The 27,341-nt window shown below is 35.3% G+C and overlaps 1 protein-coding gene across 6 annotated transcripts in view; it reads right to left on the bottom strand.

Annotated features, from left to right (window-relative positions):
* Positions 1–931: 931 nt before the first annotated feature.
* The window catches only part of LOC139955648 (receptor-type tyrosine-protein phosphatase mu-like), a 129,551-nt gene continuing 103,141 nt past the window's right edge, over positions 932–27,341 (bottom strand). The window contains exons 7-32 of one of the 6 annotated variants that reach the window (XM_071955155.1): positions 27,021–27,167; positions 26,069–26,335; positions 24,940–25,254; positions 23,760–23,866; positions 20,007–20,220; positions 19,398–19,488; positions 18,737–18,974; positions 18,523–18,577; positions 15,715–15,796; positions 14,721–14,761; positions 13,656–14,188; positions 13,292–13,370; positions 12,762–12,838; positions 11,439–11,472; positions 10,837–10,922; positions 9,725–9,853; positions 9,000–9,148; positions 8,405–8,546; positions 7,840–7,941; positions 7,467–7,566; positions 7,109–7,188; positions 6,153–6,287; positions 3,885–4,016; positions 3,317–3,450; positions 2,875–3,010; positions 932–2,573 (exon numbers count right to left, since the gene is read on the bottom strand). In XM_071955155.1, coding sequence (XP_071811256.1) covers positions 2,496–2,573; positions 2,875–3,010; positions 3,317–3,450; positions 3,885–4,016; positions 6,153–6,287; positions 7,109–7,188; positions 7,467–7,566; positions 7,840–7,941; positions 8,405–8,546; positions 9,000–9,148; positions 9,725–9,853; positions 10,837–10,922; positions 11,439–11,472; positions 12,762–12,838; positions 13,292–13,370; positions 13,656–14,188; positions 14,721–14,761; positions 15,715–15,796; positions 18,523–18,577; positions 18,737–18,974; positions 19,398–19,488; positions 20,007–20,220; positions 23,760–23,866; positions 24,940–25,254; positions 26,069–26,335; positions 27,021–27,167 — 3,683 coding nt within the window. In that variant the 3' untranslated portion in view covers positions 932–2,495. The remainder of the gene's footprint in view (positions 2,574–2,874; positions 3,011–3,316; positions 3,451–3,884; positions 4,017–6,152; positions 6,288–7,108; positions 7,189–7,466; positions 7,567–7,839; positions 7,942–8,404; positions 8,547–8,999; positions 9,149–9,724; positions 9,854–10,836; positions 10,923–11,438; positions 11,473–12,761; positions 12,839–13,291; positions 13,371–13,655; positions 14,189–14,720; positions 14,762–15,714; positions 15,797–18,522; positions 18,578–18,736; positions 18,975–19,397; positions 19,489–20,006; positions 20,221–23,759; positions 23,867–24,939; positions 25,255–26,068; positions 26,336–27,020; positions 27,168–27,341) is intronic. The other 5 variants (XM_071955156.1, XM_071955157.1, XM_071955154.1 and 2 more) reach the window with 5 other exon arrangements.

Here is a 27,341-nt window from a genome sequence, read left to right as displayed (position 1 = left end):
TCTGATTATGTACCGATCACTGAATGTTATCATATAATAATGGTCGAATTTGATAATGCACCTGAATGTGATAATTTAGCGATCACCGAATGTGACCAAGTGCCAATCACTGAATCCGATCATCTGCCAATCCCTGAATTTGATCTTCTACCAATCACTGAATCGATAATATACCAACCACTGAATGTGATCATGTGCCAATCACTGAATATGATCATGTACCAATCACTGAATATGATTATGTACTAGAATGTGATCATGTAACGATCAATGAATGTGATCATATACCGATCGCAGAACGCTGACTCTGATCAATGAATCTGATCATGGACTGGCGGCAGCTTCATGATCTCATGAACAAACATGGAGTTGTCAAAAGGTTGGGACAGTAGACAATTCTCACTTCCAGTCCTAAACAGGGTCTTGTTTGTGCAACCACATTATCATATATACCAGAATGTCTCCACACCTTTATTGGCATGATCAGTGCAATGCTAAAATAATATATGTGACCTTTAACAGTTTGGTGATATAATTTGATGTCTAACTTCAACCTTCTTCAATAGCTTTCATCTGGTGCTTTTTTTTATGCAAATTAAAAATACAGATCAAAACCTTATGTTAAACCTTGTTGGATTGATGTTAGCTTCTTGAAATCCCTCCAGTACCTAGCCCCATATTGGGGCTTCAAAATCTAGCCAATAATAATTAGACAAAGAGTGACCAAAAAAATGTATTTCATAAACTAGTTGATATGACTCAACTGATATTTGTCTAGTGTTAGATGTGTTCCTCAAAACTTAAATATTTTGATTAAATACTTTGAAACTATATTTGAAGAAAGAAATATTGAAAGCTTGAGAAGTGATTAACATGATAAACTTTGATAAAGATGAACACAATATATCCATGTCTACAAATATATACTTCCACCTGTATAGTTTGCATAGGTGTAGTTAATCTATGGCTATTTCATATATAATAGCATAGCTTGTATTTGACTATAAAAACACAATCTAATTAAGATTCATCATATTATTATTAAATATTTAATATGAATCAATACCTTTGAACAATGGAAGACTCTTGATGGCTGTGTATTCCACACTAAAAATTAGTCAAACTTATTTTTTGCTATGATTCTGAGATTTGTATCATTGACTTCCATTAACATATCTGGTATGAACATCATGAATGATGCAGAAAGTAAAATAATATCCACCCTTGTCATGCCCTTCCACCATCCATCCATTCAGTACTAATGCATATTCATAGTCTTGCATAAACACATACTGGTTCAAAGCTGTCTAAATGAAAATGTTACATTGAATTACAGCAGGTGAGACTCACACATCAAACATGAAGTGTTTCGTTGCTCATGGCAAGCCAAGCAAATACCAAGTTCAGTCAGCAAATTAGCATTTCAAGGGTTTCTTTCTCAGAAACTGTCAGTCTGACAACATACAGACCAATGATAAAACTCAAAGCTGCCCCAGACCAAAACTTGAGTATAAAACCTCTTTCAATTTGAATGACACATTCTACTTGGGTCCTAGATACATTAGGGAAAATGGTGATGGATTCTGTCAATGTGGAATTTGTAATTCACATGCATGTTTAATATAATCAACTACAAGGTAGACATTTATTGAAAACAAAATGAGAAATTAACAATAAGTATTTAGCCTGGACAGATGACCATATGTCTTCATCGAACTAACATTTGACAATCAATGACATCACAGACCAGGATCAAGGAGGATTCTTATATGGAGTAGACAAGGATTTACTTAAAAAAATGAATGTTAAATTTGGAACAGGAGAGTGAGATAGAAATGTTCATATGTTACGGTTTGAATAATCCATCTTCCATGTAACTACAATACTATATGCAGCTGACCTATCCCAAATATAATTGCAACAATAATGTAGAAACTATACCTTAAGAAATTTACTAACATTGTTCAGAAATAATACCTAATATGTCCACAAGTCTCTATAAAAATTAAAGAAAGATATTTGGCCATTATGGAACAGATATGTAAATTCACTCATTCTAGATTTAGATTCGGAATCAAATTGACCTTTTTGTGGCTTCTGTTCATTGATATAAAAGCCCTGAGGATGTTGTTTCTATTATAGTACCACCCATGCATGATCTGTAGAGAATTTTCCAAGCCAGGATATCCAGATCCGTGGTTCTGTTCAGTTTAACTGGTCTGACAATTATCATATCAGCCGCATTTTCTCTGGTTCCATTCACGCATAACTTATTTCTTCTTTGATATTTAATTGAGGGTAGAAATACTAAGTATTAAATCCGTTGATGTAAATTTTCTTCATTACTATGGTTCAACATCTACAAATACTTGCCCAAGGACGAACCATAATGAAGTGCCCCCTCTAGCAAGTCATACAATTTTAATCGTCATTCTATGAGGATGTTCTATGAAGAAAAATATTCTTGAAAGACATCTCCAACATTCCTGTGTGAATTATTTCACTTCCTGATACTTGCTTTCATCCTCAACCAGAGCAGCTTTAACAAGTTGATGACAAAGAAGATAATCATCCTGAAGAAATCAAAACAACAATAGTTTATGTTTATGTTTGATGGAAGGAAATAATTAATCTGAATACGATTGAAAAATTAAAAAGGACATTTACATTGAAGAACATCTCATTTAAGTTAAATGAGTAAGATATGGCAATGAAACTGAATGAAACATTGGATCCAAACAACATTGAATAACAATGAATTGTACCAAATATTAAACTAAATCACATGTCATTAGCAGTGAATCACATCTCATCACATAAATACAAAATAAATCACCTTTCATGCCTACCGTATATTGTCCTTATTACACATACCAATGACTTCATTACGTGTGGATTCTGTCCAGTAAGTTTCAGAACTGTTTCAAAAAACCTCCCTGTTTTACTTCTTTTGATACGAGATATCTCCAATAATATAGAAACAAATACACCGCATCTACTGGCTCCATCCCTTGAAAAAAAGTAAATGAGTAAATAAAAGGATTAAATAAAAACAATTTAAGCATCAGTTTTATAAGGCGATATGTGATAAAGTGTTCAAACCGAAGATCCAGAAATTGTATATAAAATTGCCATTCTGCATGACCTGTAAGAACAGTCTATTAAAAATGTTAAAGTTGTCTGAGTGACTTCACAGCACCTATTATAGTACACATAATTAACATGTAATATGAAAACAAAAAACTGTCATTAGACAGCATGTTCCTTGTAACTCTGGTGCTGTAACATTTCAGCAAATTTCCCTCATAATACTTACATGCAATGAACAACAATAGTTTTCTTTTCCTCTGTTATTGGTTTTATCTTTCCAATCAGTTCAATAATCCCATCAGTCTGATCTGAATCCTGTGACCATTCAATCAGCTGATAGTGATCCACTGTTACCACTCTCTGTGAAGATTAATAACGATTGAAAGGATCATCCCACACATGGTTACATGGATTAGCTCCCATGGACTCCTATAGACAGGTAGCTTCAGTGCTACCCTTAAATGATTGTGCCCAAGAGACAGATGTCATTTGGTTTTAATGTCTGCCCTTGTCTTCCTGCAAGAATACACCTGCAACCTCATCAATAACTGAGTTATAGAGGCGAAGGTCATTAAATCCAAAGATTTGCATTGATATCTCTACTTTATTTCATTTTAGAGGATGATGAATCATGTTTCCGAGATCTTGTAGGCAAAAAGATTGTTTTTATTGAAATCTTTCTATGTTCACAAATTCTGGCAAAAAATAATTGAGAGGTTTTTGATTACATGAATATAAAAAAAAAACAATGATCAAATTTAGCCAAGATTATTTTCAATCAAATAAAACTTTACCTTAGTTTTCTTGGATTTAACAATCAGCTTACGTTGTGAGCAGTTTTTATCCTTATCTTCCACATGAGTGCATTCAACTAACATGTTGCCATGTTGTATCTTCCCACTGTCTGGCCAGTAGAAGCAAGTTGTCTGTAAAGGATGAAGAATTGCAGAATATATATATATATATATATAATATAACGAAAATCCACGTTTACTCCAAAAGAAAATATACGCTAGATAAGTGTAAGTTGCAATGATGCAGCTTACACTTATCTAGCGTCATACTTTCATTGTGTCACATTTTGTACTTCTCATTCGGCTGCCAAGTATTGCTGACGAAGGTCCCAGGGGGACCGAAAATTCCAATATATTTTCTAAAACTTACTCCTTATTTGTCAATTATGAGTCATATCTTATTTCTCTGGTTTTCTCTAATAATATATATATATATATATATATATATATATATATATATACACTAACCATAATTACGTGTGTATATACCTAACGTAACAATTATAACATGAGCGGACTTCGTGTTAATTAACCAGACGATAAGGAATCTCAGTAATTATTTACAATAACGTTACTACATTAACTTCGGTACAATATTATTATACAGAGTGAAGAGGGTGTCTAGCAATTGGTCAATAATGAACCCCCTTAAAGATGTAGAAGTAGTACCAAGCTCTGCACTTCAAAACATCAGCTCACCACATTATAAAAGGAAGTACATGCCGAGCAATGGCTGGTCCGAGGCCATCATAACCAACAGCTTTTCTAGAATTTAGAAACTTATATGCCACTTTTAAATACACATTCATACTGACTGGAGAAAGGTATGCGGAATCCACATTTTTGTGGTTTCAACTTTCTTGCTAGTAGTAGCAGTACACTTTGGTATTTATACTGCAAGTGAAGGCCAACGATTAACAACACAAGAATGCAAAAATGCATTGTGATTTCAATGATGTAACATGAGCAGTTTTCTTAATGAATCTGATATAAGTAAAATGAGGGTGTAAAACATATTTGATCTTAGTAATACAGTGAAAGCAGTGTAATGTTACAAACGATACATTCACAATGGCACAGGCTGTCCTGAAATGACCATTGCGTCAGACCTCAACAACAGGTTTTTTGTACTAAATGTGATAGATACATCAACATACTAAAAATGACATCTGTTCTTGTTGAATATTGTGTACAAAATGGTTTAACAATTTGACCCCTGATGAACTCAAGCGACTATTGACCTCCGCCCACAACATTAGGCATCTTGTACTTAATGTAGTACACTTACATACCAAATATGCGATTTTTCCAGGCTTCCCTTGCGATATTATGTTAAGGAAGGTGTGTTAGTGTAGAGTGACAGGTAAGACGGGAGTAAAGTAAATGCTTGGCACTTGTTGACTTCAAATGACCTTTGACCTCCATCGAAAGTAATAATAGGCTTCTTTTACTCCATGTTATACACCTTCATACCAATAATGAGATCTGCCCAAATTTTCAATACTGAGGTATCATGTTTACAAGGTTTTGACAACTTGACCTCTGATGACCCCAAATCACCTTTAACCTCCACCCAAAATACAGGCTTATTTAACTTTATGTGGTACTTCTACACACCTAATATGAGATCTGGCCAATCTTTCCACTGAAATATCGTATTTACAAGGTTTTCTTTCACAATTTGACGCCTGGTGACCCCAAATGACCTTTGACCTCCACCAAAAAAATGTAGGCTTCTTGTAATCAAATATGGTACTTCTACACATCAAATATGAGGTCTACCCAAGCTTCCCTTGAGATATTGTGTTTACAAAGTTTTCACAATTTGACCCCTGGTGACCCGAAATGACCTTTGACCTCCACCAACAACTACAGGCTTCTTGTAATCAATGTAATATGTCAACATACTAAATATGAGGTCTGCCCAAGCTTTCCTTCTTGAGATATCGTGTTTGCAATGTTTTCACAATTTGACACCTGGTGACCGCAAATGACCTTTAACCTCCAATGTGGTACTTCTACATATCACATATGAAGTTGGTACGACCCTTCTCTTGGGTTATTGGGATTACAAACTGTGCGTCACAAACGAACACACACACCATCATGAATGCAAAGGTTACAGTAATGATCAAAACTAAAAATTGTTCAAAGATTCATCATATGTTGTCACAATGTAAATCAATGACAGAAGACAGTCATAATTGTTGCTAGTTCCTTAGTAATTTACATTGATCTAAAGAACCTACAGCCTGTACTTATATTTACCTCATCGTTTTCATCCATTTCGTTCAAGCAGACAATAGCAGCACAATCATAATCATAGACCATCCTCCAGAAATCTTCAGCAGTGGTAGGAAGAGGTGACTGGGTCATAATAAAGGCATCTTTACTGTAGCAACTCTGAGGAGTGGATGGAAGGAACCAACTAAATGGTCAGGAGTGGTTTCTCCATAGAAAGGACAGGATATACAGGGTACATGTTGAGAAGTTATCAACATGCACCCTGTATATCCGATTCTACCTATGGAGAAAGTAGCAGTTTTACCTTCTAAAGGTATGCTCATTCCTTCTGTTTGATGGTCAACAAGCTCTTATCTTCACCCACTACTACAGGATGAACAAAACAAACATGGTAAGCAACTGTGATGCAACTATGTACATGACCACTTGACAATGTTAACATGAAGTTCATGATGCATATGACGAGTGATAACGATCTCTGCTACTTTGACAACATGTTACTATAAGAACAATATATCTGATTGTATATTACTCACCCTTTACAACTGGTCATTGAGCCATTATAATATTCCTTGTACATTGCTAGGAGACTCTTGCAAATGGGTAGGGGAGTACTATGCTAAATTTCAACCTCTTCCAGCTCAAAGACATTATGGTTTTGGTGGTACAATTTGAATTATGCTATGATAGCCCAAGCCATCATATATAATATGGTAGGCAGTTAATGTCAGTGCAAAACTTCTATCTGTGCAACATCAGCCTTGGAAAGTGAAAAATTTAGTAAGTCAATGGAGCTTTTAATTGTGATTATTCAAAACCTCAATTCATTCAACCTAAGCAACATGTCATTGAGCTATTACTTATAACTTCCATGACAAAAAAAATGCATTTTGTGATGGAAGAACTATTTCAACTGTCAAATACTTAAGATTACATTAGTTGAACCATCTTGAATCTAGTAAATACACCATAGTGCTTACATTAATCACACAGGCGTTGATGTAATCTGTGAAACCTTGAAATGTTCCTGGTGTCTTGAGAATGGCTCTTGCAAAATCATCTGAAAAATGTTATAGCATGATATGGTTTAAAAGTAGCACAATCAAATAAGTTAAATGAAGTCTGGTAGTTGGAGAAACTAATCAATACAGTGCAAGAGTATTATTTGTCTAATCCTCGCAGAAAAGAGTCCCCCCACCCCACACCCTCCTCCAAAAGAAAAAGAATAATAAATTCAGGTACATAAAGCCATGTGTGCATGATAACTTCAACAGAAAGAAGAACTGGACTGCACTGGACTGGACTGGACTGGACTTGAAAAATCTTAGAAGAACTCACAAGGTACAACTGAAGGACATCGGTTCTTAGCAGCATTTTCCCTCTGATGGCCTGCAATGGAACTGCGCCAAACAGAAAAGCCTCTACAATACTCTAACATCTGTGGAAAGTTGAGAACATACTAGTTGTTTTTAATACAAAGAGAAGAATACAACTGTTTGGTTTCAAATTTGGTGATATCAACCGAATAACTATGGCAACCTGGAACCAGAAATATCTTATCCATCCTCATTAAATTGCTGATTTTTCATATTCTTTCACCATCATCTTGATATTGAACTCTTATTCAGGCCCCTTAGAAAGAACTCATAAACAGAGATTAATAAGTGATTATTCTCTAAAGATCTACCTATCCTGACTTATCCTTCCTCACCTTAAATTCTTCAGTAATTTCATCTTTGCTTTTGTCTGGTTCTGCCTTATTTGGAGCCAGTAAATCTACTACCAGACACTCGTAGAGGAAGCAGTACTGCAGCTATACCAAGAAATGTAACATGAAACAAATAAGATGTAAAATTCATTGTTCTTGGTGATCACTCCTGTCTGACATCGTCAAGCTCTTTTGCAAACAAAGAAAAACATAATAGACAAATAAGTCGTTTTTGGCTATAGTTTGACTGCCACCATGTGTTGCTAATATCTTCATCAAACTTAGATAGGAGACCAATATAATGTGAAATGACTATCTATACGAAATTAAAATATTGACATATTAGATGTATTTATAGATATAAATACTACATGAACACAAACTTTAGTAAGCTATCCAAATATTAAAACCATCTTAAGTTATAAAACATGATTGCTATATGAGTCACACAGTTTACTGGATTCCCACATGTCATTGGACATGCATATTGATATTTCTCTATGTAATTATTGCATACATTGCATATGCATATGCATACACTTGTCATGGATTTATAAATTAATATTACCTCATTTTCTATCATGTTCACTCTGTCTTTCCTCATTCTATTGACCAAAGAGGACACACTCAGACCCGTCTTCTTGCTGTCCTTCAAGTCATCCATCAGACAATAGAGAGCAATGAAGGTACCAGTAGCACCGACTCCATTACTGAAAGACAAACATATAACCTCAAGGACACATATGTAAACAACAAGTAAAACACTACCATACTGGTCTGTTTGTCATTCACATCATTCATAGACATGCAAAGTAATAAACATCTCAGCACTAACACTGCTAAAGTTATCAAACCAATGAATGTACATGTAGCCCAACTGCATTTCTGAAACATATCACCTCTAGGACACATAATTTATGACCATAAAATAAAACCCAACTCGACTGGTATTCTTGTTGTCCTTCAAGTCACCCATAAGATAATGTAGAGTATTAAACATCTCAACTCTAAAATGCTAAAGTTATCAAATCTTTGTGCAAAGAATGCAGACCCTTAGACTGGGCTGATAACTCTGTGTCACAGATACATATCAAGCAAAAAAAGATTTATCTTTCAATTGCAAATTGCAGTTTTAATTGAAATGAGTTGTAAAAAGAATTTACTTGCAGTGTACAAGCAGTGGATGGGACCTGGTAGTCTTGAGATCCTTGACTTTCCTGATGAAGTTGATGAATGAAACCGACTGAGGAGGAATGCTCTCATCAGACCAGGAGAGAAAATGGCAGAGCTTAACTTCATGGAGCTTGTCTCCCTGTTAGAAATAGTAAAATAATATATGCCTTACAGATCTTAATATATATTATGTAACCCCCATAGAGGAAAATGACTGACCATGTCTTGTGTATTTTTACCTTTTTGCAGAATACTTGTTATAATCAAAGAATTCTTCCTGTGAGGATTTGGGAAGAAAGCTGATGTGCACAAGTACATTAATCACCCCCCTCCAACCCCCTCCACACCCCACAAACACACTTTACTAAGTCATTCACTAAATAACACTGGGCTGTTTTTGTATTTTGCATGAAATTAAGAAATCCAGAGAACTCAGAACATTGAAGTAGAGAATTGACAAGAGCACATTGGATTTACCTTTAGAGAGTTCAGTTGATGAAGTACGGGTCTTAGGTCACCTGTTCTAATCTCATTTTAGTTAATATTATTTCTTTCATCTTTTAAAATTTAGACATGAAATTGATAGCTTCAGATCAGAATGTATCTCCATCATATTTATTAAGAGAGAATGTTTTAGTGAACAGGCTTTGGGTAGCATTTATAAATAAAATCTTGACTCATTTTAGGGGGCAGGTTTTACATAGATAGAATATACCTTGACAATCTTTATTTCTCTAATTAATAAATCCACATCCTTCATATAACTCTTGTACCAGATCAGTGTGTAATCTCCATTTATCTTGATAGTGCCCTCTGAGACCGGCCAGTACTGGGAGGATGACATCTTGTTGAGTAGAGACAACAATAAAAACACAAAATGCATTATTACAGCTCACACTCCAGTTAAGACCTTAAAACAATGACTGTAGCCTGATGTTCAATTTTAACATAACAATAAATATACATATTAATCACCCTTTTGATGACCTGTCTCTCCCAATTAATGTCAAACATGAAAGGCAATATTAAAGTGCAAGATAATAATCAGAATTAATTCTACAACCCAAAAATATTTATATACATTTCGATTCCTACCTTCCGGGGTCTGGGGTTCGATTCCTACCTTCGCCTGATGAGTCCCAAATGGACAAAACCAGTCGTGAAAGGAATTTTTCAGGTTTGTTGATCTTTATTTATTTCACATACATCTGACGTAGCACTAGCTACGCATTCATTTCTCATTTACGGCTTTGCTTGCCTACAAAAAAGTGGTAATTATGTGTACATTGTCAGATTCAAAGCACCAGGGATGCACCCTGTACAACAATAACACTTGGGTAATACGCCCTTATTGACAGTTATGCAAAGCCAGTTTATATGCATTCATTAACCAGTAGAATCACGGTGGTCGAGTGGTACGGACTTTGGTCTGTCACACAAGGTCTGGGTGTGATATTTATATATATCATATATATATATATGTCATATATATATATGTGTGTGTGTGTCAAGAATATATCAAGAATTTAACATAAAGAGAAAGCAAGGAGACTGGAGACTTCAGTACGGGTGAATAATACAAATAAAACCAGGGTGCAAGAAAATAATCACAGAGCTCCAATCAAAATGTCATCATCCATGTTCTAAGTTTTATTTGAGATTTCTTTTTTAAATAAGAGGGAAGATACTGTTAGCAAACTGCTTGTCTAGTGCAAAAGCCTGTGTAGGTAAATATGTAAAAGTTAGACGTCCTGACGCTTCAATCCCAGCAGGATCTTATTCAGAAGCTGAATAAAAATACCAGCTCTTCAATAAAGAATAAATTACCTTTGGCTGTGAGAGATTGATAATGACCTCCACTTTCTCTAACCATACCATTTTCCAAAACAACTCAGTTGTCCTCTCAGTTGGATCTAAGAAAAACATTAACACATTGGCAAGAAGTTAGATCGAAATACTTTGTTAAATAACTATCAATGATTCAATGATGTAAACTAATATAGGTAAACCTTCAAATCTAGAAACATGCATTCATAGGCTGCGCTATAATGGACTAACACTACACAAGTAATTACGTTGAGTGAGTATGTAGAAACTAGCCAATGGTTCCACTCAGTGTTATTCCTTTAAATGAATTCCTTTAAAGATTGATAAGGAACATTGGCCAAGAGCATCTTCATTTTTTGCTTCTTTATGTGGAGAAGAAAATGTTTTCCAAACAAATCTGAAATAATTTGCAAAGATTTACAACCATATTTGATGAAATTCAGTTAATCTTTTGTGAAATCTATTGTGTTAAGCTAGCAGGGGATGTAACAATAGGCCTTACAAAAATATTTTTATTAAAATGATTCTAACACAAATGAAACAAGATTCAAAATGCAAAAAGGTTGGATCAATTTTAGTTTCTAATTCTACTAAACACATACCTTGTGTTGCAATGAACAACTGAGGGTGTTGCACCTAAATATGAATAAAAACAAAAGGTCAGAAAATATGAGTTGGCTCTTATTGTAAATTTGGGTTTAATATAATAAAATAATTATAGAATAATTCCATGATAACTTTGATCTGCATTATTTTAACTCTTGAAATTAAGAGGGCTTACATCCTGCAGGTGGCACATGTTGTGCACTGACGTATGAAATCAATGAAAACATGTCATTGTGGTAATGTTTGTAAAGAAGGAAAAAGAGACCCACCTCATCATATGTAAAAGCATCTCCATGAATAAGAGCAAAAACTTGTATGAATTATTTATTATTACAACCGTAGCCGCATGTATTTAAAATAGAACGAGTAAAGTTAAATAGCACAAATGACAAACCAAAAGTTGAAAACAAGATACTGTTGTTATGTAGTAATGTGTGAACTAGAATCCATCATAAGCCATTCTTCAATATATTCTTTGTTGTAACTTTTACAATCTTTGATAGTTTTGAGAGATAAATTATGTAGTTTAATATCATCTTTAACATTCGTAATTGATGACATCTAATATATTCTCTTTGTTCAAACTCCCTTTGTCTTCTGTTTCTTATTAGTCCACAATTGTATCCCTTAATTATGGATTGATCCATATATATTGGTTGATTTGTCCATACTTGCACCATCTCATTATGGCATGACCCATATATATTGTTGATTTGTCCACTCTAACACCAATTAATTATGGATTGATCCATATCTATCGGTTGACTTATCCACACTTGATCGACTTCAATTATGTGTCGCATATATGTTAGTTAATTAGTCCATGCTTGCACCATCTCATTATGAAATGACCCAAATATAATGTTTGATTTGTCCACACTAACACCACTTAATTATGGATTGATCCATATCCATCAGTTTACTTTTCCACACTTGATCCATTTGTAATTATGAGTTGAGCCATATATATAAGTTGATTAGTCCATGCTTACAGCATCTTATTATAGAAAGAGCCATTGTTATCCACTTAAGCTTTAAACCATAAGTTTCCAATAGTATAAACCACAACACAAAGAATGTTAGTTTACCATAACTTTTATGTGAGAACATGGGAAATGGAAAAATGCTAGAATTGGAAAAAAACGAAGCAGATGGTCCTCTGAAAAAGCAAAAAGTTTCCAAACAAATATTATGCAAAGATTTTATCTATGATCAGACCTTGCTTTGATTTCTTTTACCGCAATATAAACCACAAGCTGAATTAACATTCCTCAGAGGAAAGAAGAAGCTTAGGGACTCTCCGAGATTAAATATCTTACTTTGATGTAATTTGCATTTAAGTAACCTATGTCTGACCCACTAGAGTCCTTGTGCAGTTTAACCCGTGAATGATCATCTATAGGGAGATAAAAGATGTCAACAGATAAATAATTCTTTTTTAAATCTCACTCTCTCTCTCTCTTTGAGTATATTCATTTTTTGTAAAACAAATAGGCTGTAACATTTGAAATAAAAATTAAATTTGACAATACATATGTTTGCCTTAAGTTGCTAAAGCTGCTTGCAAAAAGGATATTTTCAATGCCTTGATCTGGGGAAAAAAACGAGCAATACTTTGAAACTATTATTCAAAATGGGGAACATTGAACATTTATCAACTGAATTGTGCTTCAAGTTTCCATGTTTAGGGAACAACATATCAAACTTGAAAACAAAAATTGGTTCACTGCCTGAGATGACATTATGGCCTTTCCTGTTCCAGAAGTGTGCATTCCTGCAACATCATTTGGACACACTAGACCTGCCAATCAAATGCATTATATGCAATGCTTAGTACTTGCTTACTCACAAGGTAATATTCCACTGTTTGGGCTCTCATCCTTCAGAATCCCAACAGTCCATGGATGCTGCTGGCCACATGGTAGTTTCTATGAAATGTTGAGACATTAATTTATTTTAATTACACTCTATCCATTTTCTCAATAAGGCAGCTGTAATAAATATTGTATTGAGCCATATATTCAATAAATTAACACGCACAGTCACATATAGAGAGTTACCTGTCATTATTACTAATATAAACTTGGTCTCCTGTCAAAACTTACTATTAACTAAATAAAACCTGTAACAAATATTGCTGTTTCTCATGTTACAATATAATTATTATTCCACAGACAATTCAATACATCCATGACAGAGCAGTATAGGCTCACCTTAAACTCATCTGTGATTGTATCCTCTGGGACAGAATTCTTATCCTGTAACTGCTTCGGTAAATCTTTGATTTTGACTTTACAAGCAGCAACATTTTTGGATTCTGCAGTTCCTGGAAGTTCCTCATAACATTCTTCAACATGTAAAGACCTACCATGTTGTGGAGTATCAACGAACGGTAAGTGGCCTCTATTAAGAATGTTTGGATTACCCAAGTCATTTGAATAAAGTGTTGGTTTATCAAAGTGTCTCGGTTCTTCATACTCATTTACACTGCCAATAATGCCTGATTGATTCTCTATTTCCACATCATCGTAACTCTCACTTTTTCTTTCATATTTAGATATTTGATACTCCACATCAGGCTGCTCTGTACTTTCATGAGGTTCAGTGTAATTGCCTGAAATTGCTGAAGCTGAGAATGACTGCTTCTGATTCGGTTCTTCATAGGCATCACTTCCTATGTCATCTTTCTTACTTCCTTGAGGTTTTAATGGTATGTTTCTTGCTAAATCTTGAGCTGGGTCGGGAGCTGTATACAGAGAATAAATAAAAAATAAAAAAAGGCACTTTGCGAATTACTCTATCTGCACACAGGATCCTTAAAATCTACTAATTCTTAATTACCATTTATCTGCAGAAGTACGAAAAATAAATCCTTTTATAATATAATTTGCTTCAAGTTAGCTGCATTTGATGGTATTGAGCATTAATTGACATGTTTCAATTAATCAAACTAAGACACCGTCCAATTAAATGAAGATTAATTAGTGAGAAACAAATGCACTTTGGCTCAATGTTTATAAATTCATCATCAAGACACTTTTCTATATTGGTAAATAACACTGGCTTATGGAAAATTATCAACATTATAGCTATATTTTATGGCTATTTATATGCACAACTTGACCAGTAAAGCTGATTTACTGTATGTTTTATGGACTTTAATATCAAATAGAAAATTATCAAATAGTTTGGTTAAATGTGACATTTGTGACATATTTAGTAACTTTTAAAAAACTTCTGAAAGTCCTTGGAATTGTTTCCCCCTATAGTAACCTTACTTGAAGTTGCTCCAGGTTCAGATTTTTTCCTCCTGTGAATACTACAGGAGATAAAGAAAAATTGATAAAAAATATGATAGAAAGCTAAGGGAAGCTTTACCATTATTAAATCATTGCAATGAATGACTCATATTTGCAAACAAATCACAGTTTTTTTAAGCAGAACTATGTACACTTTATAATTAGTGACTTTTGGGAACAACTTTTACTTCTTAACATCAACATATGAATTCATTAGAAGTATTATTATTTTGTAAAGCTTTACTAAGTATTTTACAACACCACTTTTATGGAATTTTCTTAAGTTTTACTTAAGAATCTGAAGATGCTAATTGATTCTAGCTCAGGATATTTGCAACGAATCCAACTGGAAAAACAGACTGGGCCTTAATGCTACCATATAGAGCGCCTACAGAGAGGAAAGCCAACCTATTAATCTAATAAATCTGTAGGCCGAATAATACAAATGATGCGCTAGAGCAAGTATGCAAAGCCACGGTTTGGCCAACCTTACATCGTGATATAGTGCATTTGTTACACACTGTGTGAATACTCACTGCTAGCCTAGTGTTAATTTTCAGCAACTACCAAAGCACAGTGTGTAATACCCTAGCAAAAATACCCAAGAACACTATAGGCAATCAATTTGATTACTGAAGCAGGCAATAATGATGTACAAGACAATGCTAAGCAGCTAGTATTTCTGTAACTTAATAAAATATCTTTCGTTATGTACAATGCACCTGCATCATATATTAATGCGTTATCATGACAAGGCAATGATTACTTGCCGATGACTCAATGGGAAAGAGACTGCACTCAACATAATATGGCACACAAGACTTTACAATAGAACCACACTCTGCATATGTCAGCCTAAATGAATACTTTGACCAACGGACTCTACCTATTTCCACAGGGAGACAAATGTGATCACTACACATCAAATCAATCGATGAATGTCCATACTCTTAAACATGGAAAAGATGCTTACCAAAGAACCAAAATGATGCCAATCACAACGACCGCAAGCAACACCACCACAAGAATGGTCACAGTAGGGATGAGAAAAGCAGCTGCAAAATTAAACAAGAATCTATTTTAGTTTAAGAGTTACATGTTTTTAAACATTTATAGCATTTTAACAAATGCATGCACTCATATTAATGACAAGAAAACATGAACAAAGGTTGATTTTATGTGCTGATTCTACAGGTTGTTCAGTATTTACATTTATTTTACCACTGTTTATCCTTTCTCCATGAAACATTAGGTCATTGTATTTGAGATGCAAAAGGGTGAAGCAGTTGCGTACACACTAGCAGTGACTATAGTTGACATATTGTTCTTTCTTTAAATCATTTTGTTGGTTGTGGATTTGTTTTAATTCCACATAAGATCACAGCTAAAATGAATGTGTGGTAAGGTGAAATTTGACCTGTTTGGCTCTCCATGGGTGAACTGTCATCCTTGTTTTCCTCATTTCCTCCCTGCTTTGTTCTCTCAACTTCTAGCAACAGGATGTTGGGCAGTAGGTAACCTTATTTGCATGGCCTCTTTAATACTGGTTTTTAAAGTACATGTGCCACAGAACTTTTGGTTTTGGTTTCATGACTATTTTCTAAGACATTTAAAGGTCATTTTGTTTTGGAGTGTCTAGTAGTTGACTAGCTTTGAAATACACTAGGTAGGGTACTGCTGTTCTTGAATTAAAAATTCAGTAGAGTATTATATATCTTGTTACACTAAGTGAAGCAGTCAGTCACCAGCCGGGGCCATGCTGGATGTTGACTGCTGACCAAGATTTTAAGTATAGAATATCCATGTTATCAAGCTTTACTTAGGAATATTAGTTAGTGGAAAAGAACAGATATTTTCTAGGGTTACTGACAAGACTTTCCTGTTTTAATGACTTATGACACAGCCTCCATAGATGTTGTGAGGGTTTGAAGGACACTGGCAATCACCTTTTATTAATACTGGTCTGTTCTAAATTTGTTTTGAACTTTTCGAGTGAATAAACTGATGAAACTGGACACTTCTGTATAGTGCTGTATTTTTGGGCCCGTAGAACCATGTGCACATCCCCCCTTGGGCACATCTCTTTGACTTAGCGTCAGTAGCGAGGTCTCAGAGTATCGTAGATGATCATAAATATGACGGGTGGCAGAAAGAGCGTCAAGAACAACCTCGGACTCTGATTATTATTTGTGTTTTGAAAGGTTGGTTAAAATTGTAATACTGAACAGTCACCACTAAGACACATTGTAATTTGAAACCTCTAACAATCATAAAAATAAATTCAAAATCTTTAATAATTTTCATTGCTTTCTGGAAGAAATGTGTGTGGTTAACTTAGTAGACTGTTTAGTAGTGTTATTGTACTTTGCTCAGGAGAATTACCAGAGTTTGAACATGGAGGCAATCATGGCAGTAAAAGATCATAATGTTGGCCCCAATATTTCCATCGTGCAATGGGGTTTCAGGTAAGGAATCCCAAAATACATATTTTTAAACTACTGAGGCTCCCCTCAGGGACCTGGAGGACCAACATTGGCGGAGTGGTTAGATGAGTTCTGTTAAGCAATCAGCAGGTATGAATTCTCCGACAAGGTGAAAGCAAATATCCCTGATCGATCACTTTGTTGGTCCTGCCAAGGAGGAAGTACTGTGTCTCCCAGAGGAGGACTTAGAGTCAATGAGTACGGCATTGAAGGAGTTACAACTGCAGTACAATCTTCCTTGTCTATAGCAAATACCACCCGAGTCCCCTGTTTCTGACCAAAATCAGAGGAGATTGAATATCTACCCTAGTTCTTAAAGCTAGCCATACTATATGCTCCTCCGCACAAATTCATGATTAAACACACAGTGTATTATTTCAGTGATCAAGCCAAACTTGTCTTCACACACAGGAAAGTTGTGCTGGCTATGAGAGCACTGACTATACAATCATATAGGTGATTGGTTATTTAATTAGGTGCACTCAATGATGAATCTTAAAAGCAGTATTTGGGGTAGTTTATGCTATCAAGTAACACATTATTAATGCTCGAATGAATTTGAGGACTGTTTTCGATAGGCAGGTTTGACCGTCATGTGAAAATCTCTGTAATGAAATGTTATAACCGTGTACTTTGCGGTTTATTGTTATGAATTGTGTTCAAACAAATCTAATCATCTTTAGGATTGAAAGAATGTTTCATTCTTTTCAGAAAAAGTTGTGGTTTTGAAAAGAAAGAAATTCATTTAAAAATGTGTTTTGTTTTGCATTGGCCTAGTTGAGAGAGTGTGCATATGGGGATTGTTTGTCAGGATGAAAGAGAGTTTGTATTCCCAGATGCAAGCAATCTGAAGATTTTGTGTCCCTGACTAAAACATTGCATCCTGCATTCGTAACAATGCTGATTCTGATATATAATTGATAAGAGATGTCACACCAATCCCCCATTTTATTCTGTTGAGTGAGATCTTAGAATCCAAGTTGGATTCAGTAAGATTTGGACGGACCTCTCACACAGAGAAATAACCAGACTGTTAGAAAGGCGATAGCATTAACAATCAATGGTAGATGTTGCATCATGTTAGAATTCATTCAAATCTGTAACAGGCATAATCAAAATATGAGATATCCTTACAAAGCAGCATTGCGTATACATATGGTTTATGACACAACATGAACTTTAATCTGTGTTTGAGAAAAATTCCTGTTTCAAAATTATTTGCTGTTTGCAAACTACTGTACCAATGAATTTTACTTGAATGACACTGTAAGCAATGAGAAAGTTAATTATGTATTTACCTTGAGTACTGGACATTACTATGGGAATTGGATCACTCCACACAACGACAACATCCTGTGAATGTAATAGTAACAAAATGGGAATCATATCACTTGACAAGCCCTCTCTGCCAGCCATAAAACCATTCAAATCTCTTGTCTATTGATCTCTCTGTCCAGCCCTACTGAATAACCATCTCTTTCTAAAGTCCACCAATATACTTTAAAGGCTTACCTCTCCAGCTTGACCTCCTGTTCCTATAAATACATCATAACTTTCTCCTTCCTTAAGAGGCGCATTCAGGTATATCCCGTACATCTCCCCATCACCAACAGTAAGCATCTGATCCTCATCTCTCTTTTCTACTTCAGCAGCTATGTACTCGTCAGGGTTTTGATGGAACGATCTAAATCCATCCACATCTCGCTGCTGTCTGGTCAATGAATTTAACTGAACTCTGATGTAGTATGATCTATTGTTAGACATAAGAGATATTACAAGAAAGGATTATACTTGCAAGTTGGAAAAATAACTTAGCATACGTATAAAACTGTTCATTCCTTTCTTCCTGTGAAGAAAATTTCTGGTTTGATTGGTGATATTAAACTTACATCAGTCTTGACCATTACTTAGAGATCAATCTTCTTGGGGTTTATGTGGTATGGCATTATTTTCACACTATCCCAACCATTAAACCAACAATTGTAAATAGGCATCCAAGCAGATTCTCAAGCCAGCAAAAGAAAAATTGCCAAAACAGATGCCAATGAAGATTGGTCATCACTAAAATTGTGCCAATGGGAAAAATCATTTGTCTTATATGAGATTACAAATTTAGAGGGAAATCAACAAGCCAGTCAGCTACATCCATTTTATCCAAGAAAAAGTGACTTACGAAGCATATTTTTGATTGAGAGCTGGCAGAATTAGGGTAGCAGAGGTGCCATCTTGGGTGATCACTGGAGGTACAGTTGGTGGTTCCAAACCTGTAGACAATTAGAATAGATACTTTTGACCAGATGGCAGAAGCTAAGATATCGTTTAACATTCACAACTGAGAATGTAAAACCCAGTTTGAATCAATGCATACTATAAAGCTGTTTTCCTCTGTTGTCTTGGGGTAGTTATTTGTACTCTCCATTAACGCCTCCATCATGACCTTATTGCCAGCAATCTCTGCATTCACGATTACCACCATCCCTCCTTTTGTACAAAGACAGGGAACTGTCTTTTCTTTGTTGGTAACCAGCACATCACAAACAAAGTAGAACCATTAACTACAGAAGAAATAAAATTAACTACTAAACAGGTCTAGTAACTTCGATCCAATAGAATGAAGTTTTGGTATCATAGAGATTCCTTTTTGAAAGCCATAATCATGATTGGAGGCAATGAAGATTAACTGTGAACAAGTTTGACCTCTTTGTTAAACTGACCGTATCCCCTTGCAGATAAACAGCTAGAATTGATCATTAAATATATGGTTGAGGACCATGAAGATTACCTGTGAACAAGTTTGTCCTCTCTGTTATACTGACAACTTCCTTTTGCCCAACAGACGTTTGGGCATTGAGCTGTATCTCATAAACAGTCGAAGGCTCCAGGTCTGTGAGTTGATAAACATTATTTGCTCCATTATTTGCAATTTCTACTTGAGGACCAAATCCAGAGACAACGAATTGCTGATCATACAATTTCTCAATTGGTCTGTACTGAAGCTGTAGGTAAAGACAAAAAGATCACAATGATCATCGCCATTTCCCACTTTAAAATATGGATGAATAGCCAGTACCTCATTTAAACTACGCATAGATTCATATCTTACACTCTGAAATATTAGGTAATTATCGTTTTATAAAATTGAAGCTTTTGTTCCTTTTTGGTTCAAAAATAGACAAGCTACCCACATTCTTCAGAATGAATCACTTTTGAGAAGTTTGACAAAAATAATATATTTCTGAAAATAAAAATTTTATTAACTTTATTAAATTAAATTGCATTTGTTTTATGCATTTATATATATATATATATATATATATATATATATATATATATATATATTTATATATATAAATTAAAATCGTAATGAGTTGGAAAATCAAGAACAGTGAAAAAAACTTCCAGCCTCCACCGGGATTCGAACCCGGGCCTCCCGCTTTGTACGCGGAAACCCTAACCAACTAGGCCATGGACGCTGATTGTATGTCCAGAGGTTCTAAACCGGTAAGGAAGGTCATAATTCCAATGTACATATATATATATATATATATATATATATATATATATATATATATGTATATATATATATATATACATATATATATATATATATATATAAATTGCTATACTTGCTACACATTCACGTCTTATTTACGGCTTGGCTTGCTTATTAAGAGTGGTTATTCTGTGTAAATTCCGTGTTCAGAACGATATCTTACGGGCTGTTGATCAGCATTCCGATGGATCATATGGATTGCTCTGTGCTCCAAGGTTCCGTTGCAGGACCTTTCATGTTCACTGTATATGTATCACCACTTAGGGATCTGATAGAGGCTCGCGGCGTTCAGACAATGATGTATGCAGACGATACCCAACTTTACCTTGTGCTTAATCCTGCTGAGGCTCGAAGGGATCAACTTCAGCGACTTGAAGACTGTATTCGCAGCGTGAAAGCGTGGACCACTGCCAACAAGTTAATGCTGAACGGCACCAAGACGGAGGTTCTTCACTTTTCCACGCGTTTTATAAAGAATCCGTCTCCTATCTCCACTATTCAAGTTGGCGACACGAAAGTTGATGTTGCTCCGGAAGCACGGAATCTTGGTGCGTTGATGGACGACACATGTCGCTTCAATCGCATGTGAACAAAGTGTGTCGCTCTGCAAGTCTTGGGATATCAAAGATTGGTCGTATAAGGAAATATATAGATCGGCCGACTGCTGAACGACTTGTACACGCCTTGGTAACATCTCATCTCGATGCCAATAACAGTCTTCTCTATGGCCTACCAAATTCTGCCATTGCCAAGCTACAATGCGAGCAGAATAGTGCCGCTCGAGTTGTCCTTGGTGTAAGTGGTAGGGATGTTAACATAAATGCCTTGCGAAAGAACGAGCTCCATTAGCTTCCAGTGAAGGACCGCATTGTGTATAAAATTCTATTGATTACTTACAAGTCAATCAACGGTCTGTCTCCTGCTTACATCAGAGATCTTCTCGCTGCTTACACCCCGGGACGCTCGCTCCGTTCAGCATCGCAGTCACTCCTCGTGGTCCCGAAAACCGTCTCAACCAAGCACTACGGAGATCGCGCTTTCTCGGTCGCTGCACCGAAGCTTTGGAATGACCTACCACACAACATAAAGACTGCCAAATCTCTCGCCGTATTTAAGAAAATTTTAAAAACACATCTTTTAAGTTTCTCTACGTGATTTTGTCACTTTTCTATGCTCATGGTTTTATCTAGACTGTTACTTTTGTATAACTCTATTTTATGTGTTTATCCTTTTTTCTTTTGTTTTTATAGGTTTTGGTCTGTTTTATAGTCTTCTTGTGTTTTAAGATTTTTGTGTTCCTATTTTACATACTGTTTAATTTTCGTTTATGTGTTTTCTAGACTTTTTACTTCCTTTGATTTCTCTGTCTTTTTGTTTTTTATTTGTTTTAGGTTTTGTAAAGCGCCTAGAGGCCTTTTGGTATTTGGCGCTATATTAAGAACTTATTTATTATTATTATTAAATTGTCAGAAAGCACCAGGGGTGCATTCTGTACAATCATAACACTTGGGTCATGCGCCCTCAATGACAGTTTATAAAGCCAATTTGTACGCATTCACACACCAGTGAATCACTGTGGCCGAGTGGTACGGTCTGTGACACAACATCCGGGGGTTCGATTCCTATCTTCGCCTGATGAGTCCCAAAACGTAACCGGTCGTGAAGTAGAACGTTTCTGGTTTTGTATTTATTTATTTACTATATATCCGTCATACCACTTGCTACACATTCATATATATATATATTTATATATATATATATATATATATATATATGTGTGTGTGTGTGTGTATTAGGATATGAAGCTCATAGCTAATAGAGAGAGGGTGGACCTGCACCTGATGTTATAAAGTGGTGTCATATCATAGATGCAATGCATACTTATACAAACTGTTTACAGGAAAAGGTGCTACATGTTATAAGTATTAAATGTAAATTCAGTATGATATACATTCAAGGTTTCAATATGGCTAGAATGAAACTCATAAATATATTTGGTTTTTCTCGTGCTTTCCTTAATGGTTAATATATGCTGGTTTCCTCTCAGTGATATAATTGAGAACATGTAGGTCAGGGACCACAGAGATTGAAGCCGAGACCAGCAAAACGTGGTCTGTAGAGCTAATACTGGTCAGTTGTAATAATTCTTAATCATGTTCATGTAGGAACAGCCAGGGATTTTCCTGTTCGTTTAATAAGTAGACTAATTCGGAACACTACTGAACTGAAAAATAAAGAGTTGCCTGAGCATATAGCCAAGTCTGTGATGGCAATGATTGTGCATAGGATGTGTATCAATATCGATTGATTACATTGGTTGTGTTTGCATGTAGCTTCAACATAGAAACCACCAATCAATGTTGAAAAATTTGCATTTTTTTAGAAAATCATGTATTGCATGTTGTTGATCTCATGTGGATTATTCACAGAAACAATGGCAAGCGTTTTATTGCAGCAATTTAAAAGTAGTCATATAACTTTCAATTATGTCATTTTTACTCACAAAAGGAGAGTCACAGCTGGTTAATTTGTGTCTACTATCTAGCTCGAATAAGCTACTATAACTCTGTCGAATTTATCATTCCTTGGAGATCTGAAATAAAACTTTTATCTTTCTGAAATAATCCTTACTTACATAGAAACAATCATGTTATTCAAGTTTAAAACTTGACTTTTACAGTCCACAGGGTAAACAAAACTTTTAAGCTTACGCGACACATCTTCAGAATGATCCTTACAAAATTTACATCATTAGTAGTTATATAGATTAAGGATAAACATAAACTATACATAAACTAAATATAGTTTTAGTGAAAATGCACATGTAAGACACAACAAATAATCTTCAATACAGATACAGTTTTTTCTTGTAAATAATTCATTGCTTGCCCAGTTGCATTCTGTTAAGCGATATATAGTATAATTCAAACTCAGGCAAGTAATAATGAACCATATCGTGTAGGTTTAAGCTTACATGTTTACCTGGAAAGTAACTGCTTCACTGCATACACTGATAAGGTCATCCCATTCTATTGTCAGTGAAGTCTCTGCCTTATCAGTAACAGTCACATTTCCTTGAGGAAAAGGCACTGTAAAGGGATAAATAATTATATGTTGCCTTATCACAATGCCTTTAATGAAAATTGGCAATCGTTTACAAAATGCACCAATGCATTGTCAAGACACAAATTCTGTATAAATTACCTGTGCATGGGAATATTTTCACAAATGCGCACACTTGCAAATGCAAACACCTCGTAGAAACAAGCTAAATGTTCGGACGCTTGACATAAGCTTAACATTCAAGACTTATTCAACTAGCAAAGCAAGAGATACAATTTAACATCCCTCCTGTGGCTTTAAGATGGAGATACATGAAAGCCTAGGCAGGTAAAAGAGATGAGGAAAAAACTGAGTAATGGGCCTAGTTTTAAGCTAAGTGATTTAGGCCCAATGGAAATATTATCAGATTTAGAGCAAATGAGGGACTCTTTCAGCATCTGCTACAGCTTAATTATGTGTGGAGCTCTTATATCCATATATCACTAGTACTTATGGCTAGCTATCATAAGTTTTTAATATATTTTGAAGAAAATACATGATCACTTTCAAAATATTACGCAAATTTTGAAAATTATAACAAAACTTAAAGATAGTGTCCTACCTTCATTTCTAAACATTCATTTTCCGAACACTTAGTCTTTATAATGTCATAAATATTCTCAATTACTCATAAATTATCTGGCTGTAGAACAAAAGAAGGTAAACCTCTTATCTTGACAAAGTGTACTCTGTCTATGCAGTCTTACTAGGAGCTCCTCCCTGTCCTTCTCTCACTGGTGTTATCTTGCTTTCTCATAGATTATCTGACTGTAAATCAGTAAACTGATAAAACTCTTACCTTGACTCTGTAATCTCTCTCTCTGAGTGTTACAATGAGCTTCTTCCCCTTCCTGTTTTTCTCTCACTAGTATTATCTTGATTTATGATAGATTATCTTGCTGTAGACCAGTAAACTTATAAGACTCGTACCTTGACACAGTTTTCTCTGTCTCTGAGTGTTACTAGGAGCTCCTTCCCTCCCTGTCCTTCTCAAACTAGTATTATCTTGATTTCTCATAGATTATCTGGCTGTAGACCAGTATACTGATAAGAATCTAACCTTGACACAGTGTTCTCTGTCTCTGAATGTTACTAGGTGCTCCTTCTCCTCCCTGACCTTCTCTCACCAGAATTATCTTGAATTCATAAAGAGTGTCCATCTGTAGACCAGTTAATTGATGAGACAGATTGAGTCCTCTCTTAATTTTCATGAAATTATCCGCTCCTTTCTGTTGATATTGAATCCTATAATCAATGATAGGTCCATCTCCAGGATCCATCTTGTCATCCCAGGGTGGCCAAGAGACAGTGATGCTTGTAGAAGTTACATCAGTGAAGACTAGCACATTGGATAAATTAACATAGACTGGTGGAACTAAGGAAAAGAATAAAGCCATCAGGACAATTAAAATTTGTAAATTGTAATCCATGGGACAGACTGACTGACTCCTTCCCTACTTTCTAAGGTACCACATATTCCTTCCTCTGGATATTGAATGTGATACTAAAAGTAGCCGAAGATAACAAGAAAAATCCAGAACAGGTGTGTGTACATACACAAATGGTATAGTTTGATCCAATCACCACAGTGAAGATAGATACAGTATATGAACAAGGTGAATGGAAGTTACGAGCAGGACATCTACTACAATACCACCAACAAAAACTTCTACAATCACCTGTATGGATGGCTACTACAATCATTAACCTGAACACCGCCCTGGACACCTACCACGGTCACCAATCTGAACACTAAATTCAATCCCAAACATGAACACTCACTTCAATCACCAACATGAACATCTTTCAATATCTACATGACCACCTATCGCACATATCCAACATAAACACCAACAACAGTCACCTTTTGCATTACATAATCAAGAAGTAATATATTTGATTCCATGTAGATATCCATATGCAGTTGAGATGTAAATAATATTGCTGTTGTTACACTTAGCGAAATACGTCCAAAGTAACTACAGTGTTAATTACCACCATAGTTAGACTTGTAGTTAGCTGAATAATATATGTTTTAGTAAAATTCCCTTATCTAAAGCTCTAAAAATGTGATAATTTCCAGTTAGTTGTTTGTGTTGTTGACTTGCCTAAATCTCAAACTATATCTACCGTGTCCAATGTGAAATGGGCAATCCACGTCTTCTACAAAAAGAATTCTTAATACTAACCATAAGGTATTAAGTTGATGGTCTCCATAAGCTGAGTACTACTGATGGAACAAGTCACTTCAGTGCCTGCCTCTAGTGTGATACCCACAACCTTTGTTTGGTTATAACTTCTTGCATCTTCATCAGCAGTAAGTAATGTACCAGTAGGACTCAGTACTAAGTCACTCTGTGCTACTAGAGGGTTCCTAATAACAGTACAGGTCACGTTAGCTGTTTGACCAGAGTTCACTCTGACATATGTTAGACTGATGTTCCCTGCACCATTGTCTGGAATTAAAAATTATAAGATGTTCGTTCAGAATAATTTATATGTGTTCAACAAGATTAAAATGTGTGCTATAATTGCTTTCATGTTCCTCATATTAATGTAAATTGTTGTTAAATATGTCAATGATATGTGAAAGGCATCTTGAAGTAGTGAAGAGCATTGTAAATGATGAAGTATTTAGTACTAGGACAATTTGATAGAAAAAAATAAATTCAAGTGTGCTACAATGGGGCTGTCATTTTACTAGCTTATGATGTTATCATGACCCTTAAGCCCTTCCATTTAATATACCAAATGATGATTTCACCTCATGCCTTGATATGCTCCAACAGTTGATTAAAAACACTACCATCAGAGGTCTAGGACTACATGTAACTAGGCTTATCGGTTTTTCCAATAATTTTGCCTGTACTATATCATCAGCTGAGTCTGTATAGTATAATTTGAAAGAACTAGATAGTGCTAATCATTTCATGAATACAGGATTCTAACATAACTGAACAAACATGTATCAAAGTTTATTGGTTTACATTAATACATTCTTTAAACTTTACACTAAATTACCAAATTAATTAATGTCAAGGACTGCTCCATGACTCAATAATGAGTGGTTTTGCGACGCTACCGGTATGAAGGTTAAGAACAGAGTTGAGATGCTGTTTGTACAAATGGACAATACTTTACCTTGGTCACACGCTATCCCTGTCCAGGGTACAGCACACCCATTGGCACAGTTAGCCTCAACTTCACTGCATCCATCCTCTCCACTTGGGCAGGAGCAGGGTAGGTTGCAGACGACACCATAAAAACCAACAGGGCAATTAACTGGCACTATAAAACAACATAATTAGAGTGCAACCACCAACACCAGGACATACTATAAATGGAGAATGTTCACTCATGTGGACTTGTCTACGAATTCTTGATACTGTTATGGTGCAAAAACGGGACTCCATGTAATGCTGGGAAAAGTTTTATGGAATACAGATTTGCCATAGAGCCAAT

The sequence above is a fragment of the Apostichopus japonicus genome, chromosome 2 (genome assembly GCF_037975245.1).
Source record: "Apostichopus japonicus isolate 1M-3 chromosome 2, ASM3797524v1, whole genome shotgun sequence".
NCBI lineage: Eukaryota > Metazoa > Echinodermata > Holothuroidea > Aspidochirotida > Stichopodidae > Apostichopus > Apostichopus japonicus.
This window is presented reverse-complemented; position numbering and strand designations above follow the sequence as displayed.